The sequence below is a fragment of the Carassius gibelio genome, chromosome B24 (genome assembly GCF_023724105.1).
Source record: "Carassius gibelio isolate Cgi1373 ecotype wild population from Czech Republic chromosome B24, carGib1.2-hapl.c, whole genome shotgun sequence".
NCBI lineage: Eukaryota > Metazoa > Chordata > Actinopteri > Cypriniformes > Cyprinidae > Carassius > Carassius gibelio.
The window spans coordinates 15,845,333-15,860,928 of NC_068419.1; the positions used below are offsets into that span (position 1 = coordinate 15,845,333).

The following is a 15,596-nucleotide window of genomic DNA, read 5'->3' on the forward strand; positions in this document are numbered from 1 at the left end:
TGTAGCCATTTAGCCTCGTTGTTAGTGCGTCCGCCTCTCATGCCGGAAGACCCGGGTTCGAGCCCGGGTGAGAGGGGTTACATATAGGTGAGACACATGCAAAAACATCGTTTTTTTTTTTACTGGTCAATTTTGAGATTTGGGGCTGTTTGTCTTCAGTAACATGTCTTCTTTCAGACTTGTGGTGAAAAAAAGTCCAAAATACACATATAGGTCTTTATTTTTCTACACCTTTAGTCTATTTGCGTCTGTAGATTCCTAATAAATTCAGTTGGCGTTCTAAATCACCATGGTGCTCCGCGATTGCTGTCTGCACCCTGGAAATCTCTCTCTCTCCCTTCACAGAAGTTATTGACAAAACGTCATTTGATGACACCCAGAAACATTCTCAAAAAAATCCTACATAATTATTTAATGCATGATTAAATAGCAAAATAAATAACTAATACTAAAATAACACTGGACTAATTAAGCTGTTCTAAACTGTTTTATAGGATCCACATATTTTACATGTTAAATTAAAGCTACCTTTTTGAACAAGTAGCTTTCTAACAAAGTATGGATATATGATATTTTTAAATCAATATGCTCAAGATTAATTAGCCTTGACATAAGTTGATTTTGTTTATTCATCAATGCAAATTTACTGCAACTGCTGCTATGCAAATTGAATGGGATGTGGATAATAAACAAAAACATATAATGAAATTATATTAAATTTATATTAGTTATATTAATTAATTAATTGTTTATTTATTTCTATGAATTATTAATGTTATTCTGCATTTACATAAATAAGGCTATTATATATATATACCTATATATATATATATATATATATATATATATATATATATATATATATATATATATATATATATATATATATATATATATATATTATATAAGGCTATTATAAATAAATTATATTATTATTATTTGTGAGTTGTACACTATTCATACATTGGATTATTTTATTTATTACAGTTTTTCTTTCACTTTTGTAAAGTGAAAAGTTAATACAAATTGTATTTGATTTTTTTTTTATTTAGAACAGTGAATAACTGCTATTAAAATATAATAGGGTATCACTGTTTATTACTGATTTTAAAGGTTACTGAACTCTTGAAATGATTTGGATATACAGTTCAAACAACACAAGATTGGCCCCTCTGTATTAATCGTGGCCCCTCTTGTGCCCCCCAGTTGAAAAAATCCTAGAATCGCCCCTGATTTGAATGTAAATGCCCTTCGGAGGGAACATCACAGGATATTCTGCCATGATTCCAGTTTGAAGTGAAAGTCAATGTTCCATTCAAAGTGCACATCGCAAATCTGTGAATTAATGTTCCGAAGTGAATTAAACTTCAACAGATTTCCCCTGCTCAAGGAGTAGGGAGCAATGAACATTGTGTAGGGACCATGTCAATCTGAACACAGTGGGGGAGGGGTTGCAACAATATATAGTGTTATTCTCAATGTTACCCAGAAAACAGGATATAGGTTTAACTGAGCGTTTACTGACCTAATAAACTATTTTGGAGTCAAGCAAAATGTCACCGGGCCCACTCATCGTTTTAATTACACACTAGATTTAATTATATCACATGGAATTGATCTTACTGATATAGATATCGTACCTCAAAGCGATGATGAAAGCAATTTCCTTGTATTGTGCATGCTGCGTATCACTGATATTAACTATATGTCTCAGTGTTACAGTCTGGGCAGAACTATTGTTCCAGCCACCAAAGACAGATTCGCAAATAACCTGCCTGATCTATCTCAACTGCTATTTGTACCCAAAAATACACATGAATTAGAAGAAATGACTGACAACATGGGCACTATTTTCTCTAATACATTAGAAGCTGTTGCCCCCATCAAATTTCAAAAGGTTAGAGAAAAACGTACTGTGCCATGGTATAACAGTAATACTCACTCACTCATGAAAGAAACTCGTAGTCTTGAACGCAAATGGATAAAAAAATCAAATTGGAATTATTTAGAATTGCATGGAAAAACAGTATGTCCAGCTATAGACAGGCTCTAAAAACTGCTAGGGCAGAGCATATACACAAACTCATAGAAAATAACCAAAACAATTCAAGGTTTTTATTTAGCACAGTGGCTAAATTAACAAATTACCAGACGCCACCTGATTCAAATATTCCACCAACGTTTAATAGTAATGACTTCATGAAATTCTTCACTGATAAAATAGATAACATTAGAAATACAATAGCAAATGTAGATTCTACAGCATCGAACACCTCAGTTTCATCCATCGCACCCAAAGATAAACTGCAGTGCTTTACAAATATAAGACAGGAAGAGCTAAATAAACTTATCACTGTATCTAAACCAACAACATATTTATTACATCCTGTACCCACTAAATTACTGAAAGAGTTGTTACCTGTAGCCGAAGAACCACTTCTCAATATCATTAACTCGTCGTTATCTTTAGGTCACGTCCCAAAACCATTCAAGCTGGCGGTTATTAAGCCTCTTATTAAGAAACCAAAACTAGATCCTAGTGAACTAGCAAATTATAGGCCTATTTCAAATCTTCCATTTATGTCTAAAATTTTTGAAAAAGTTGTGTCTGCTCAATTGAGCACCTTCCTGCACAAAAATGATCTTTATGAAGAATTTCAGGTTTCAGGCCCCACCATAGCACAGAAACTGCACTTGTTAAAATTACAAATGACCTGCTTGTTGCGTCAGATCAAGGCTGCATCTCATTTCTAGTTTTACTTGATCTTAATGCTGCGTTCGACACCATAGATCATGACATACTCATAGATTAACTACAAAACTATACAGGTATTCAAGGGCAGGCTCTAAGATGGTTTAGATCCTACCTGTCTGATACTAGATCCTACATGTCCGATCGCTACCATTTTGTTTATGGGGAGGCATCTTATTTATCACCAGTAAAATATGAAGTGCCACAAGGACCCGTCCTAGGTCCCCTTCTATTTTCAATATACATGTTGCCCCTTGGTAATATTATTAGAAACTACGGAATTAGCTTCCACTGGTATGCTGATGATACTCAGCTATGTATCTCATCGAGACAAGATTCAACTTCTAAATTATCTAAGCTAACAGAGTGTGTTAAAAATGTAAAAGATTGGATGACAAATAATTTTCTCCAATTAAATTTGGATAAGACAGAGATATTAATTATTGGACCAAAAAACACTACACAGAATCTTGTAGATTACAATTTGCAACTAGACGGATGTACTGTTACTTCCTCTACAGTCAAAAATCTGGGTGTTATATTAGACAGCAATTTGTCTTTTGAAAATCATATTTCCCATGTTACAAAAACTGCTTTCTTCCATCTTAGAAACATTGCCAAGCTATGAAACATGTTATCTGTTTCTGATGCAGAAAAGCTAGTTCATGCATTTATGACCTCTAGACTGGACATAATGCACTTCTAGGTGGTTGTCCAGCATCTTCAATATTCAAGCTACAGGTAGTCCAAAATGCAGAAGCTAGAGTCCTTACCAGGTCAAGAAAATATTATCATATTATCCCAATTTTACAGTCTCTGCACTGGCTACCTATTAAGTTCAGTATCAGTTACAAATTATCATTACTTACCTATAAGGCCCTAAATGGTTTAGCTCCTGCGTACCTAACTAGCCTTCTACCACTTTACAATCCATCACGCTCCCTGATGGAGGTCACAAAACGCTGGACTTTTGGTAGTTCCTAGGATAGCAAAGTCCACTAAAGGAGGTAGAGCTTTTCACATTTGGCTCCCAAACTCTGGAATAGCCTTCCTGATAATGTTTGGGGTTCAGACACACTCTCTCTGTTAAAATCTAGATTAAAAACGTATCTCTTTCGCCAAGCAATCGAATAATGTATCTCTTAAATTGTGAGTTTAGTTGCATCTGATCAAATGTGCATTCTTATTCTTTAGCTTGGGTTAAACTAATTACTTTTACTTTGTTAGATCAGCAGCTATGCTAATGATGTCTCTATTTGTTTATATGTTTTGCCACTTGTAACTATGATTTACACAAGCTCCAGTTTGGATCCAGAACACCTGAGAAGAGATTATGCTGACCTTCAGAGGACCTCAGATGATGCTAGCCCTGAATCAACAAACATAACTAACAAATATTGCTACAAGTGTGACAGCATCATATAATAATTATTCATTCTTAATAATATTAATAATGTTCATCATCTGGCTGACTACGTCTTGTATAAATTTTTCTTAAAATCCTGTCATATGTGCACAAACTGACAGTCACCACTTACATAAGCTACTACTAAATACTGTAGAAACATAATTTTCTGTAAAGTTGCTTTGTAACGATTTGTATTGTAAAAAGCGCTATACAAATAAACTTGAACACAGTTCATGCACTGACCTCATTTTTAATGATCTGATTGTCTGAAACAGATGTGTTAACAAAGAGAGACATGCAAAATATGCAGAGCTGTGGGGCACGAGGACCGGAATTGAGAACCGCTGGTATTGTCATTATAATCCATAATTATGTCCCAAATGGATGCAACAAATGCATCGTTTATAATTGATTTTAACGTTTTTGTCTCACCACTCCGGGACACATGGCATCACATCACAATCACAATGCATTGGATATTTGACCAATCAGAGCACACCTACATTTTCAGAATGATGAGCTTTGTAAAAATTTACACATTTTTAGAAAGGCGGGGCGTAGAGGAGAAACAATAATGTAAAGTATATGGAAAATAATGTGTTTTTGAAACTTAAACCACATAAACCCATTTCATTTCACCAAATACACAACATAATGTTTTTTTTAAGCAACATTATATGACCCCTTTAATATTGAAAACATAAACATTTGAAAATGGCACAATTTTCTTTCTTTTTTTTTTCAAAAAATGAAAAGACAAGAATTTTCTTAAAATGTTAAGTTTTACATTCAGGGATTGAAAATGGATAAACAATTTGAATGTTCAGTTTCCATGTGTGTTAGGGAATTCAACTCCCCTGTCCACTGATTGGTTATGCAAAAATAAAACAGTGCCGTCATCATGTCGTCTTCGGTTCTGTACAACAGAATAAGTGTCCTCTGCTGTTAAAGTGTTTATTGTAACTCCTGCATTTCTTCTCTCTGTCATCAGACAACCAGATCAACAAGTGGACAGGGTTTACTTCTGTGTAGCCATAGTTTATTTATGGCATGTATTAGGTGCTTATTGTAGAAATATGTATGTACTTCGGATTTGCAGCCACATTACCCTTTTCTGTGTCGAGTGGATTGCACACTTTAGGCTGCACTACCCCTGTTGTGTTGCAAGCGACCAATTCCCCTGTGTACCTCAGCACTAAAGAGCAAATTTCTCTAAAAGAGCTTCACAGGTGTGTCTTTGTAAAGACGACGGATTGTCCTAATAAGGATGCCATTTCACCCGTGCGTGTCTGGGTGCAGTCATTACCTGGCAACTGGTGATGGTCACGATCGTTGCATCACATGTCTGGGTGTCGAGCACGCTGAGTTTGTCTTCATGGATGAGTCATCTTTTCACTGGGAAGATGACCATCTCTGAGCTGCGAATCAGGCTCTGCTACCTCCAGTGGGCGGAGTCCCATTGCTGCTGCTACGATCTCGGGCTCGTTCTGGCGGCCGACAGTCGAGAACCACTTCCGGCAGTAGCGGGGTTGTTTGAAGATTACAGTGGTGGCAAACCTCACAGGTAACCAACCCTCTGGGGACCATCACTCCTCTTGCACCTCCGATCCAGTGGAGCAACCCACGGAATGCGCTGGGCCCTCTTTAAAGAGCGTACCAGCGGTATCCAGTGGGTCTCCCCCTGACCAGATGTCGATCTCAGCATCGGAGGGAGAGCTGTCGGATGACTATTCGGCTGCGCTGCTGCCCTCTGGGATGGTGGCAAAGCGTGAGTCGGATCCCAAGCCGCAGAGAGTGTAGGGCTCGAGTGGAATCCTCCACCGCATCCCGAGTCTTCGCGGCTGGATGATTGGTTTCACAGGGTGGAGTGCGCTGCACCCCACCCCAGCAGTGTTAATTTCGTTGACTAAATATTTTCGTCACGGATATATTTTTGCGGACGAAAATGAAACGAAAACTAAAAAAGAAGGCACTGATGGAGACTAAAACTATGACTAAATTGATTGACATTATCGTCAACGAATAAAGGACGAGACGAAAATAGAATGTGACGAAAATCAAATCAGCAGACGGGAGAGATGCGAGGAATCAACAAAAGAACCGGCAAAACGGAACAGGCGAGACTGCATGAGAGAAGAGAACCAATCCGAGCCTGACTTATTGAGACGTGAAGCAAAGGTTTTCAGTTTTTAAATGAGCTCCCGGGAAGTCGGCATTCGAAGAGGTGATGTTTAAAAGAGCGACAAAATGTCCACAGCTCACTTCACGTTTGACGACGAACAAAACAAAACAAAGTGTAAAGCACGCGAAGCGCTCATTCGTGGCAACGCAACCAATTTGAAAAGACATTTACTGACGAGCCACCCGGACATTTTATCAAATGTAATTTCACAACGATGTTCTTTTGTTTATTGAGCTAAGCAAAATTGGAAGACTGCAGTGCGTAGATGTTGTAGCATTAAATAATACGAACTGAAAAGTACTGTAAAATAGCCCCTTCTTCAAGTTAGATGAGAGCACAATACTAATACGTAATATTATGATACATACATTTGATTAATACTAATGTTTAGTATATTTTATAATGTTCTACTTGTTGACAATATCACAAATATTTCTATATTAGTTCGCATAGTATATGTTCACATCCTATCATTATACATACTAATCTAGCAATATTGTAGTATTTAAAACAAACAATATTGCTAGACAAATGAATACCTTATAAAATCTTGTTACTTTTTTTATCCACCCAACTTATTAAATATTTACTTTAAATGTATGCACTCCTTGTTCAGCTCAGCTGTAAGCTTTAAGGTCCTGGACCTAACGTTATTTTTCTTTTATTGATGGTCAATTGGCAGCTAGTTATTGTTTACATTATCATGACAGTGTTTGTTGCTGCATAAAAGCTTTTGAATCGAAATAAAGACACAGTTGTGTTGAAATAAAGTTGAATTTGTGTTTTATATATTTTGGTTAAGTTTGTTTCCTATACCAGCTGTAAAAAATTGTCTAGTAAATCTGTTATTGATTTTAGTCTTATTTTAGTCGACTAAAATACCAAGCAATTTTAGTCGACTAAAATACCAAGCAATTTTAGTCGACTAAAATAAGACTAAAATTAAAACAAATCAGATGACTAAAACTTGACTAAAACTAAAAAGAATTATAGTCAAAAGACTAAGACTAAAACTAAATTAAAATTTTGTCTCAAAATTAACACTGCACCCCAGTGCCTTTCTTTCCGGAAGTGCATGATGAGTTCACCAAGTCGTGGAAGGCACCTTTTACTGCCATAAACCAGCCGGTGGGCTCCTCCTCCCTCACCACCCTTGATGGTGGTGCAGCGGAGGGGTATTCGGGAATAGCGTCGGTGGAGAGTGCAGTAGCGATGAAATTGTGTCCTAAGTCTGCCTCCTTCTGGCGTGGAGACCCGGTGCTTCCTTCCCGGGCCTGTAGGCACTCGTCTGGTCTGACCGGCAGTACCTATGCGGCTTGCGGGGAAGCTGCTTCCGCCTTACACACCATGACGTTACTGCAGGTGCACCAGGCTAAAGCACTGAAGGACCTGCAGGAGGGTGGTCATGACCCAGAAGTTCTAAAGCATGTGCTGGTCTGAACAGACCACGGAACAGAACACGGCGACCGTTGCGTACATCAACTGACAAAGTGGTCTGCGCTCCCGTCGCATGTCACAACTCATCTGCCACCTCCACCTTTAAAGTCGGAAGGTTCTGAGGTCACTTCGTGCCATTCACATTCCGGGCCTGCTCAACCGTACAGCCGACGAGCTGTCTCGAGCAATGCTTCCGGGAGAATGGCGACTCCTTCCTCTGATGGTCCAGCTGATTTGGAGACGATTCGGAGCCGCTCAGGTAGACCTGATTGCTTCTCAAGAGACCTCTCACTGCCAGTTGTCCAGCTCCCTGACCGAAGGAACTCTCGGCAAGGATGCACTGGCAGACAGCTGGCGCGGGGCCTATGCAAGTATGCGTTTCCCCCAGTGAGCCTTCTCGCACAGACACTGTGCAAAGTCCGGAAGGAATTCAGTTAAGCTAAGTTTCTTTCATTGAAAACTCCGCTCCTGCTTGCACTGGCCTCCATCAAGAGGGTAGGGGACCTGCATGCATTTTCGGTCAACGATTCGTGCCTAGAATTTGGGCCGGCTCACTCCCAGGTAATCCTGAGGCCCCGGCCTGGCTACGTGCCCAAGGTTCCTACTGTACCCTTCAAAGACCAAGTGGTGAACCTGCAAGCACTGCCCCTGGAGGAGGCAGACCCAGCCCTGGCTTTGTTCTGTCCCGTCCAAGCATTAAGATGCTACATAGACCGGACACAAAGCTTCAGGACCTCAGACCAGCTCTTTGTGTGTTACAGAGGCCGGCAGAAGGGGAGTGCCATCTCTAAGCGGAAGATGGCCCAGTGGATTGTGGATGCCATAGCCCTGGCTTATCAGGCTCAGGGTGTGCCCTGCCCATTCAGGTTGCAAGCTCACTCAACTAGAAGTGTTTCATCCTCCTGGGCACTGGCTTGTGGCACCTCACTGACAGATATTTGTAGAACTGCTGGGAAACCCCTAACACGTTCACTAGGTTTTATAGCCTTCATGTAGAGCTGGTATCCTCCTGTGTTCTCACCTCAAACGGGTAGTGGCACTGAGAGGCCCCGGGTAGTGTCGTCTTGCTTAAACTGCTCCAGAGTGTCCGTACTGTAGACCCTGTTGAGATCCTCCATCACCCTAGGCAGCTGGACCCGGCGGAACGTCTGGCACAAGACTTTCATGATGAATCAGTGATAAACATGGAAGTCCGGGGTTCCATATTGAGACCTAAGCGGTACTCGTATGTGTTTAGTCCATGGTATAGCCTTAGAGCCTGTTTTTCCCAGGCAGATTTCTGCCTTCCCAAAAGGGTTTTAATCACCTCAAATTTCTCCATATACTCCTAAACGGATGCTATATGTGTATTTGCCCCCCGAGACCTCCTTCGGGAATGATGGGGTTTCCGCAGCGTCTCTGTTCCAAATGGAACGGGTACGTTTTCCTAGTGTTATCCAGTCTCACCCAGTGAGGTAGTGCTTTGACAATGGTGAGTGGAACTACTTGTTTCCGAGCCCCGGCCTACACCTAATAGGGGCGCAGGCGGTCACCGATGTGGCGTTGAGAGTGACCGACTGAAAGGGAACATCTCGGTTATGTATGGTAACCCTCGTTCCCTGAAGGAGGGAACGGAGATGCCACGTACCGTCGCCATGGTTGCTGTACCGCAGATGAGCTGCCGGGTCTCCGGCTCGGCTGCTCAGTGAAAACCTGGTATGCATTGCACCAGCTGCCTTCTTATACTCACGCTGTGATCAGCGGCAGCTGGATGCAATAATTGCATGCCAATGTGCATTGGCTTGTTTAGTTTACAGTCGAAGTAGATTGGTCTATCGAAGTGATATCCCATTTTGCGTCGGTTACCGACGTGGTGTCTCTGTTCCCTCCTTCAGGAAATGAGGGTTACCATACGTAACAGAGACGTTTCTTTTTTTTTTGATAAACGAAAAATGAAAATGGTGCCGTTTTCTCATGTTTCTGTTTTCAATATTAAATAAAAAAACAAGTGCACACAACATACACGGAACATATAGTATTGTTACAATACATTTCTATTTTGAATAAACACTGTTCCTTTTTAACTTTTATTTTTTTAAAGAATACAAAATAGTTTCCAACTATGATAATAATTCAGCATATTGGAATGATTTTTGAAGGACAATGTGGCTTTTTGCTTTTTTGAATAGTTAAGGTTCTGGGTATTAGTAGTCCCAGCCTACTGTAAATCTGCTCCTTTCATAGGTGATTGTAGACATCAGAAAAGTGTAACCAAGTGGAGAACTTACTTTCCATAGCCTGTAGGTACTCCATATGCAGAGCACTGCTTGTAGGCCCTGATGAGGATGACACTGAAGGAATGATGTCAGCGTATGGGCTGCGGTGACCTGCAAATAGGGCCATCTGGTGGTAGTACTCTGCCGTAGTCAAACTGGCATGGGGTGCTGAAAGGTCAAACAATGATATAAAACATCATTCATTTGACACTGTTCAAACATTATGGATCAGTAAGAATTTTTCATAAAATAAATAACTTAAATTAATAATTTTATTTAGCAAGGATCAAATATATAGATTTCATAAGATACTTCTTACAAAAACATTAAAATGTATTTCTCAAATTTTTGAATCAGAATCAGAATGAGCTTTATTGCCAAGTATGTTTACACATACGAGGAATTTGTTTTACAAATAAGTAGGTAAGGAATGACAATATACAAATTGACAATTGTATGGCAAATATATTAAAATAAGCAGTTATGTATGTACAGGTACGTATACAGGTTTGTATGTGTGTTAGATAAATACGTGTATGTGTACGTATTTGTATATAAATACGAATAGTGTAGTGTGTTATCACAGTTATCAACAAGTGTTCTAATGCTAGTAAAGAAATAAATATGTGCTTGCATGTTAGTAAAAATCTTGAATAATTTTGAATAACTGACCTTTTTCAAATCAATGGTTTTGACTTGAGAAGACCTGTAATATAGTGCACGAGTCTGGACTTTTGGAGTACTGGAGTCTGGAAGGTTTTTTTTTTTTCTTTTCTTTTCTTTTTTTTTTATAAATATTTTTATAGTGCTTTAATGTGATTTTATTAACAAAGTTCAGGAGGAGCACGATCATATAATCATCCAATTTGGCACAGGTGCATCTCGTTTAGCTAATCATCTTAACTAGCACACAAGCTATATATATCAAGTCTTCCTACCTCCTGTCCCAGGACAGTTTTTCAGCATCCCTCCTCCACCCTAACTCCTCACTTCTAATCTATTTATCCCAAATTAGGGATAGGGGGAGTTATTTGGGTTCGGGCTATACTCCGGGCCCGGACCCCTCCCCCAAAATCAGACATCCCAACCTGCAAAAAGTCATTTCAGGGAGGTATTCCCCCCCAAAAAAAAAAAGTGAAAGTGAAGTGACATTCAGCCAAGTATGGTGACCCATACTCAGAATTTGTGCTCTGCATTTAACCCATCCGAAATGCACACACACAGAGCAGTGAACACACACACACACACACACACTGTGAGCACACATCCGGAGCAGTGGGCAGCCATTTATGCTGCGGCGCCCTGGGAGCAGTTGGGGGTTAGATGCCTTGCTCAAGGGCACCTAAGTCGAGGTATTGAAGGTGGAGAGAGAGCTGTTCATGCACTCCCCCCTCCCACAATTCCATCCGGCCCGAGACTAGAACCCACAACCCTTCGATTGGGAGTCCAACCCTCTAACCATTAGGCCACGACTTCCCCGTAAAGGGACATTCAGCCAAGTATGGTGACCCATACTCAGAATTTGTGCTCTGCATTTAACCCATCCGAAATGCACACACACAGAGCAGTGAACACACACACACTGTGAGCACAAAAAAAGGAAGATCTGAATGAGAGAACTGCGACATATTGGAGGAGACTTCCCTGTGCTTAGCCTCCCTAACATGTTGTGGTCCCTAACAGATATAGCATAAAATATTATTTCTATAAGCTATAGGCCTATGTAATTATTCGTTAATTATGTTTTAATATGTAGATTACTTTTACTATTTATATAATCTGCTTATACAATGTATGTAAACTACTTTTATTTATTTTCCATTGCAACTTTAAACGGGTCTAAAGAGTTTGTTGTTTTTATGTAGCCTTGGCAACTAGCCTGAATAATATGCAGATGTAATGAAACTTGTCAACACACCTCAACATGCCTTTTGCAATCATATAACCCGCCATGGGCAATGCTTGAGCAAGACTGTCATTATGTTTGACACCTATAAGATAGGGGTACACTTTCGTGTAGTCTGCCGTAAAATGTGTCTTATACTTTTTTTTTTTTTCTTTTTCTTTTTGTCGCACTCTCCCTCTGCCATGGTGCTCCTGTTTCTAGATAGACATAACTGATTATATTTGTTCGGGAGAAGAGATAAAAGCCCGCCCACACTGACAATTGATTGGTTGATTTTCAGAAACAGGCCAATCAGGATGCTCTCTGTCTTACATGCGCTTCGCACACACGCACTTTAGCACACACACGCAAGGTCTCTCGCTCCCTCTCCCTCTCTGCCGTGCGCGCGCTACACGGTTTGAAGCACAGTATCTGCGCTTTTGCTCGCTCGGTCTAGATTCCGGGATATTTTAACTAATTTGTGGGTCTCAGGGAGCCGCTTTCAATATGCGGGAGACTCCCGGAACTTCCGGGAGACTTGGGATGTCTGCAAAATATGCCTACTATTCGCCTTCAGATTAGATGTAAGGGTGAACTCGTGAATTGTCATTATTAGAGCTTGACATCTTCAGGGCACACTTTCATTATATGGATAAGAGAGTCAAGATATTTTGCTAATTATCTTTTCTGTTTCACAGAAGAATGAAAGTTATGAGTAACTAATTAATCATTTTAATTTTAGGGAAAAAGGTGGAAGAATTTTAGATTTGAAAAAAAAAGTGCCTTTCTCTTTTGTCTCTCTTTCATGGGTTGCCTCTATCTCCCTCCCACACTTTAGCAACGGAGTGATAACAGGTCCATGCATCCTAAAAATAAAATTTTGGCAACATGCTTTTCTATGCAAACAACACAATTGAGAAAGCACACTCACAAAGAGAAAAAGAATAAGAGAAAGACTGACACAGTGCTTCTCAATGCAAATACAAAATCATTTTAGCTGCACAAAGTGTTGTGGCTAAATCCTGTCTTCCCCAGAAATGAACAGAGTGGATGAAAGGATCTCAATTGAGGCCCAAAATTGAATGCATGGAATATGCATCTCTGATTGGTTGTGTGAATGCAAGAAGAAATTCCAAATTAATTCGATGTGGGTATTATGACTTAAGTAGTAAGGGAGGGGTTAGGGGGGGGGGCTTCCTTAATTGTCTCTGCTGTTCCTTGTTGTCTTGGCTCTTGCGTTAAACTGTAATGTGCCTCATTTCCTGTTCACATGTAGAAAAAAGCTTTGTGGAGTTTCTAAATGGGAGATGTTGGCATTGAACTGATGGACTGGTGGTGGGGAATGGCAGGGGCGAATTTTAAAGGATGAATATGCACCCTCAGTATGGTGCACCACTAGAGCCAGCAGGCATTCTGCTGGTGGAGCATGTTGGCATCTGGGAGATTACAAAACAATGTGTTTCAAAAGAGTGTTGGAAAGCAAGCAGAAAAAATTATAAAGCAAAAGAGCAATAAAACTCCCACAGATGTTTGGTTATTCTTTCCGCTAACATTAACTGGTGGCTGCATATGGAATGCAAAATCTAATGCAAAAATGACCAACGCCAAATACCTTATTCAGAAATGCATAGATAATGGCTTCAAAAAGAATAAAGCTAATGAGAAAAATATTCAGCCTACACAGTTACACCCTGTGTTTGCTGAATAACAGTTAAGCCAGGGATAACATCATATTACTGATGCCCAGAAATTTCAGCAACCAAAATCTGAAAGAAAAAAAAACTGTAATAGCAATCTTACTAATCTAAAGAGGTAACCTTTATGTATAGTTGAATATGTTTGTATGGTTTTCTCAGATCAATGTTTTTAACCTGTCAGGCTCTGCTCGCGTTGGTCGTGGTTGATTTCAATGGAATTGAAGTCAACGTTTAATAAAACACAATAAAAGTAAAATACGCTGGTCGCTATCAAACAATGAACACTCATTGTGATTTGCATATTTTGTATCAGTTTTTTTGTGACAGTGACCACATAGCAAGATTGCACCAAATGACAATATGCACAGAATGTTCCATAATAATAATTGTCTGGTGACACGTTACTTAATGCATGAGAGTAAGTCAGTTAGATAGTTAGTTAAATTGTCAGGCCGTCATTTACATGTTAAATGGCATGGATGGATTCTGTGCATTCCATTCACAATTTCAAATATTTATTCTCAAATTTAGCTTAATGCATATATACAGGGAAGACAAAAAAATGTAATTAATCAAAAATGTGCTTTATTACTGCACTTGTTTACAAGTAAGTTTATTCAAGTAAAAAAATTAATAAATAAATAAAATCAATAGGATCATGTAATATACTGTAGAATTTAGCTTTTTTTTTTTTGGTCACTGGCAGCCACCCCATTTGAAGGCAGTGCCCCAGCATGGCCCCCCCACTGAAAATGCTCTAGACACGCCCCTGCCCGTGCTACTTATCACTTTTTTTGTGGTCCAGGGTCACATACACATAACTTTACATGGAAACGGTAATGCTTGTGAAACACAATATTTGTGCGTTCTTGGTCTGAAATAGATGTTGCTCAATCAGGACATAAAAAATATACACAACATAAGTTATTCAGAGAAATAACGCTGACTACATATGGTGCAGTTTAGAATGCAATGAGCAATCCAGTTATTATCATTATTATTTATTGAAAACATGCAGACACCATTTATTACAGACATTATTTGAATGTCTACATACAAATAAATAAATTTGGAGCAGAAACATAATAATGTTATTAAAAAATTAAAAACGTAAAAACTTCCTTATATGCAATTTAAATATTTGTACAAGTTTTCAAAATAATATATATATATATATAAAAAAATAATAAATAAATACCAAAGACCACAAAAAGGGTCACATCAAACAAATATTAATTTAGACCTTATTCAGGTTTCTTCTCTGGGAATAATTAATAACTATTTGGAATTGCTTCATGTCTTCCCTTGACACACTTAGTAGGTAGTAAAACCTGACTGATGTGAAATGGCACCACAGTTTGATACAGTTGTGCTTATCTGTGGCCTGTGAGAGGCCCCTCTGATTGTCCCACGTTGGTATTTGTGCTTCAGCCTTCAATTAAAACTCCATGCCTGAGTAGAAGGCCAAGAGGCCAGCATACTGCAGAGACCTTTTAAAAAACAGCTGTCTTTGCTGACCCTGTAATGGATTTCCCAGTCTGACTTCATACAATAAAACAAAATGGCTTCCCGTCGGGCATCTGGAGTCCATCCTCTAAACCATTCCCACTTCTCATCCTTCCCTCCCTTCTTGTGCCCTCTGCCCTCAACCATGGCCTTGAACTTCACCCCCATCTTAACTCAGGATGTGATCACTAGACACTGCCTGACATGTTTTTTTTTATTTTCTTTTTTAATACATCAATGCTATCACCCTTTACATTTGTCTGCCTGTTTTATAAATATTTACAAGCCAGTGAGAGGTATTAAAAATAGCTTGTGACTAAATCTTGTTGGATTCGTTCAAACTGTTAGTAAAAAGTCATAACTACACCTCTATCTTGACTGAGTGACCTGAAGTCTTGCAAGGGTAAATAAAGATCTTGCCAATGTGATGCCGCCATTTAAATGACGGACAAAATGGTCATTTGCACACATTCG

General features: G+C 39.3%; 1 protein-coding gene across 1 annotated transcript in view; it reads right to left on the bottom strand.

Annotated features, from left to right (window-relative positions):
- Nucleotides 1-15,596, bottom strand: part of gli3 (GLI family zinc finger 3) — a 214,904-nt gene that overhangs the window by 40,493 nt on the left and 158,815 nt on the right. The window contains exon 4 of the mRNA XM_052596680.1: nt 10,047-10,202. Within this exon, the coding sequence (XP_052452640.1) occupies nt 10,047-10,202 (156 nt within the window). The remainder of the gene's footprint in view (nt 1-10,046; nt 10,203-15,596) is intronic.